The sequence below is a fragment of the Muntiacus reevesi genome, chromosome 2, assembly GCF_963930625.1.
Source record: "Muntiacus reevesi chromosome 2, mMunRee1.1, whole genome shotgun sequence".
Classification (NCBI taxonomy): Eukaryota; Metazoa; Chordata; class Mammalia; order Artiodactyla; family Cervidae; genus Muntiacus; species Muntiacus reevesi.
In genome coordinates, this window is record NC_089250.1 from 59517276 (window position 1) to 59522240 (window position 4965).

At 58.2% G+C, this 4965-nt stretch overlaps 1 protein-coding gene across 1 annotated transcript; it reads left to right on the top strand.

The window, feature by feature from the left end:
* The first annotated feature begins 1503 nt into the window (after positions 1 to 1503).
* On the top strand, positions 1504 to 2676 carry ID1 (inhibitor of DNA binding 1). The gene is made up of 2 exons (XM_065919744.1): positions 1504 to 2047; positions 2218 to 2676. The coding sequence occupies exons 1-2, from the start codon at positions 1625 to 1627 to the stop codon at positions 2257 to 2259; spliced, it is 465 nt and encodes a 154-aa protein (XP_065775816.1). The 5' UTR covers positions 1504 to 1624; the 3' UTR covers positions 2260 to 2676.
* Positions 2677 to 4965: the final 2289 nt, after the last annotated feature.

Below are 4965 nucleotides of genomic sequence, written 5' to 3' on the forward strand. Positions count from 1 at the left end.
CCCTGGAGAAGGAAATGGCAGTCCTCTCCAGTATTCTTGCCTGAGAAACCCCATGGGCAGAGGAGCCTGGCGGGCTACAGCTCATGGGTCACAAAGTCCGACACGACTTAGCAACAACAACATAAAGATGCTGGGATCGGGTAAGGTTGATAAAGCAAACTCTTCACATAGTGCCTGGCCTTACGGACGGAATAATTCATCACCTTTATCATTACCGAAATACCAGGCAGACGTTAGGGCTCAGACAGAGCCCGAGAGGGTTACTCAGCTAAATTCACCCAGCAGCAAAGTTGGAATCCGAAGTCTTTCCCCAGGCGGGAGCGGGGAACTAGAGAGGTGGGGAGGGGGGCGGTGAAGAAACCTCTCAAGCGCCCGCGCTGTGGGCCTGGTGGAGAGATTCCCAGGTGTGGGGCCGGGAGGTAAAGTGACCCTTGCTCAGCGACCGCGCCCGCGAGGAGCGCATTCCCAGGCTTCCCACCGGAGGTCTGCAGGTGACTGGCCGGGCTGGGGGGTAGCTAGGGAGCGCTGAGGCCCGGTTTGCCGTCTCCATGGCGACCGCCCTCACGGCGCCAGCCTGACAGCCCGTCCGGGTTTTATGAATGGGTGACGTCACGGGCCTGGCGTCTAACGGTCTGAGCAGCTTGTTCAGACGCTGACACAGAGCAGCCCTGGGAGTGGGGGGTTGGGGGAGGGTGGGAGGGGGGACGACGAGAGCTCCGCAGCTGCCGCGCCGTGGGAGGGAGACCCTGATCCCAGCGGTCTTTGGGGGGGGAAAGGCCAAAAAGGGAGAAAAAAAATTTAATTACTTAATGATGCAGATTTGGGGCTGCAAATTCAGGGGAGAAATCAGGGAAGACAGCCCACTCTGGGTGCCTTTTTCTTGCTCAGGTCCCAGGGGCCCAAGCCCCCAGTCGTGGAGGAAGATTTTCCAGAATTAGTTGCATCCATCCTGAGGGGCCTGGGTAAGACTGCCGGTCTCAGGAATAGTCACCAGCAGCGTTCTCTGGGAATTGGGAAAGAACGCCTCCCCCCCCCGGGGGGGGGGCGGGGAGCAGAGTGTTAGAGGGTCAGCTTTAAATATCAGCTCAAATATTGGGAAGATCAGAGTCCCAGAGGTAATCTTCCGATAGGGTCCAGAAGCCCACGCTGCTTCTCCATCAGAACCTCAGTTTCCCTCATCTGTAAAATGGGACTGGAGAAAAAAAGAGAACATATCCCTGAGAAAACTGACTCTTGGAATCTTTTCGTGATCAGTAATAACCGGTTTCGCCTTCTGGACAGCCCTCGGCTCCACTAGCCATCTTGTCCCCCGCCTCCCACTCTCTCTTGTCTTGCTACTCGAGTCGCTTTTCCACGCGGGTGAGGGTGCTCTAGGAGAGCAGGAGGCGGGACCCAGAAGCCCTCCAGGCCACGCCCCTATGCCTTCCATTGGCTGTTTTTGAACATCTGAGCCCGCCCCCCAAGGAAGGGGCGGGGAGGCGCGCGGCATCTTTATAAAAGTCAGGTAGGGGGTACTAGAGTAGCGCTTTTGCACTGCCGTCTTTCTCGGGTTCGCAACTTTTCCCCCCACTCCCGGCGTCCTCTTCCTCCTCCGTCCGCTTCGTTTTCTCCCGACGCCGGTATCATGAAGGTCGCCAGTGGCAGCGCCGCGGCCGCCGCGGGCCCCAGCTGCGCGCTGAAGGCCGGCAAGGCGGCGGGCGGCGCGGGGGAGGTGGTGCGCTGCCTGTCCGAGCAGAGCGTGGCCATCTCGCGCTGCGCGGGCGGCCCCGGGACGCGCCTGCCGGCCCTGCTGGAGGAGCAGCCGGTGAACGTGCTACTGTACGATATGAACGGCTGCTACTCGCGCCTCAAGGAGCTGGTGCCCACCCTGCCCCAGAACCGCAAGGTGAGCAGGGTGGAGATTCTCCAGCACGTCATCGACTACATCTGGGATCTGGAGTTGGAGCTCAACTCGGAATCCCACGTCGGGACCCCCGGGGGCCGGGGGCTCCCCGCCCGGGCTCCGCTCAGCACTCTCAACGGCGAAATCGGCGCCCTGGCGGCAGAGGTGAGGTCCGAGTTGGAGTAGATCACTTTTCTTTTACGGAAGGGGACACTTGAGGCTCAGAGCGGGAGGGGGTGCTTGACCCTATACTCCCCCCATCCTTTCGAGCACCTAGGTGCTCAAGGATGCCCATGTAGATCGTTAAACAACAACGCTTCTCTCTGTTTTCACAGGCGGCGTGTGTTCCAGCGGACGATCGCATCTTGTGTCGCTGAAGCGCCGCCCTTGGGAGCCGGCAGACCCCAGCCCCGCAGGGGGCGAGAGGAATAAGTGTTTCTGGTCCTTCCAGGCGCCTCGCCGGAGCTGGAGAGGAACAAGACCGATCGGCGGCCACCGGGGCGCTTGCAGGATCCAGCCCGGGTCTGGGGGACTGACAGGGCAGGCTGACCCTCCTCACCCACCAGCCACCAGAGACTTGGGGGAGTCCCCCCTCGTGTGTTTCTATTTTTTGAAAAGCGGACATTTAAAAAATGGTCACGTTTGGTGCTTCTCAGATTTCTGAGGAAATTAATTGCTTTGTATTGTATATTACAATGATCACCGACTGAGAATATTGTTTTACAATAGTTCTGTGGGGTGTTGTTTTCTTTTTTGGTTGTTGTTATTAAACAAATACTTTAGATGATGATAAAGCTTCAGTGACTTCTTGGATTGTTGGGAGGGACCTGGGCTGGCGGTGACCCCTGACCCTTTTCACAGCTGCTGTGGGGGAGGGAACGGGAAGGCCACATCTGGACGGCTTCTTTTACCGACCTGAAATGAGTGTTTCCGGTGTCTTTAAAATCTATTCTTCCCCCCCACCCCGCCCCATCCCTGGCCATTTCCCCGCTCCCCAGTGTCATAAAATTAAATCCTTCAGATTTTAGGGTTTCTCAAAGTGGTCATGGGGCCATCTGGGTCACCTGGGGAGGTTGTTAAATGCAGATCAACCTGACAAGGCCCCCTCTGGGATGAAGAGTATCAACAAGCCGGTTACTTGGGAGAACCGGGTCACTGGACCTGCATGTTGGCTTAAATGGGGGTAGTGAGAACCTCAGCTTGTCAGGGACAAGATTGCCAAGTTGCCCCATTCCCCATTCCCCAGGAGGAGGCGCCTGCCCCCTGGGCCACCAAACCCTGGATCCCAGCAGGCTGCCCCGGGGCTTCAGCTTTGTCCAAGTGGGTGAGCAAGTTGGCAGGACCAGACCAGTCACAGCTGCTGGGCCACCTGCTCTTGGGTCTGGACTCTGCCCCCTCACCCTGGCCAGGCTGTGCCAGCAGCCCAGGGCTCCTGTGTGGGCAATGAGGAGGAGTGGGCGAGTAAGTCCACAGCTCCTGAGCTGGAAAATGGTGTCCTTGGCAAGGACCTATCTGCCTGGACCTGTGTGTGGGTTTGTACTCATGGGGGAGTGCACATGAGTGTCTGGGCCTGTGTGACATGAGTGAACTGGTAGTTACCCTGAGGGGCTGGGTCATCTGTTGGTGTGCGGGCCTGGGGGTGTGGATGAAGATACACGTGGGGATGTGTGCAGAAGGGCAAATGTGAGCGCATGTGTTCTGCAGAGAAGTGAGCCAACTCCAGCTGTTTGGGCTTGTGGGCTCTGCTGAAATGCACGGTGGCACCTCTGCCTGGATCTGGCTTGATGGTTGGGTGTGAGTGTCTGGGGACTGCAAAACTGCACTGGATGTCTAAATGTGTTCTGTAGATTGGCTGGCATTCCTGGGTCTCTGCTGATCTGGGGATAGCGGTGAGGGGTAGGTAGCTTTTCATAGGCAAACCCTTCCTCAGAAGTTTTAAGTACCAACTTTCTGGGCAATTGTTAGACCCCTGGGGACACCAACAGTCAGTATCCCTACCAGGCAGCTGCCACGTATTACACAGGGAGAAACAGCCCCAGAAAGGGCAAAGAACTTGTCCCAGAGAGGGCAAGGACTGTTAATATATTTTGTCAATAAAATAAATAGCACCTAGCACCATGAGCCTGACTCTACTCTCAGCCGTTTACATAAAGGATTTTGTGGATCCTTGTGGAGCTAACAGCAGGATTGCGAATAACAATAACAATGAAGACTGCCTATTGAGCACTAAGCCAGGTACCACCTCCTCCCCGAGCATATTCTAGACTTTATCAAAGGGAACAGTATTTGGAGGTAAATCGGGTGCCTTCCTACTGCCCACCCAGCTCACTACGGGCTGCTGTTTGACAGCATCAACTTCCCAGAACTGCTGCAGAGAATAAATGAAATAGAGCACTTAGCACGCAGTGTTTGATAGCTGTAAATTATCATTATTAATTGTCGCCTGTTCGTCCTTGGAGTGTCCTGAGTCACACGTGTGCCCTCGCCCCCCCTCCCAGCCGCCCACCCACCGGGCCGTGGGCGTGTCCCCGCGCGTACCCCCTCGCGGCAGGGCCCTTTTCCAGGGGAGGAAGGGGCTGTGCCGAGCCGGGGGTAGGCGGGCCACCTCCTCCCCCGTGCAGGCACACTCTGGCCTCCACGTTTCCCTCTTTTCCCCTTTGGCCCAGGCCCAGCCCATCTGGAGGCCGGCTCGGCGGCGGCCTGGGAGCGTTTCCATCAGCTGGGCCCGAGGAATGCGGAGCTATTTAACCTGAGCATCCCCAGGTGTACGGAGGCGCCTGGCTGTCTGGGGCCCGCCGCCTTTGGCACGGCCGCGCTAGACAAACAGCGAGCCGCCCCCGCCCTGCCCCTCCGCCCGCAGCTGCAGCCGGGCCTGGGAACGGGCGGGCGCCGGCGGCTTGCATAAGAGGCTCGGGCCCCGCGCAGGGAGGGGGCGAGGGGGGGACGGGGCCGCCGCGGGGTGGGGGGTTGTGAGAGCTAGAGGGTGTGTGTGCACGTGTGTGCGTGCGTGTGTGCTGCACACAAGACCCTGCTCCTTTTGGGCCGCCGCTTGGGAAATCATTAACTCCTTAACTGTGTTGGAC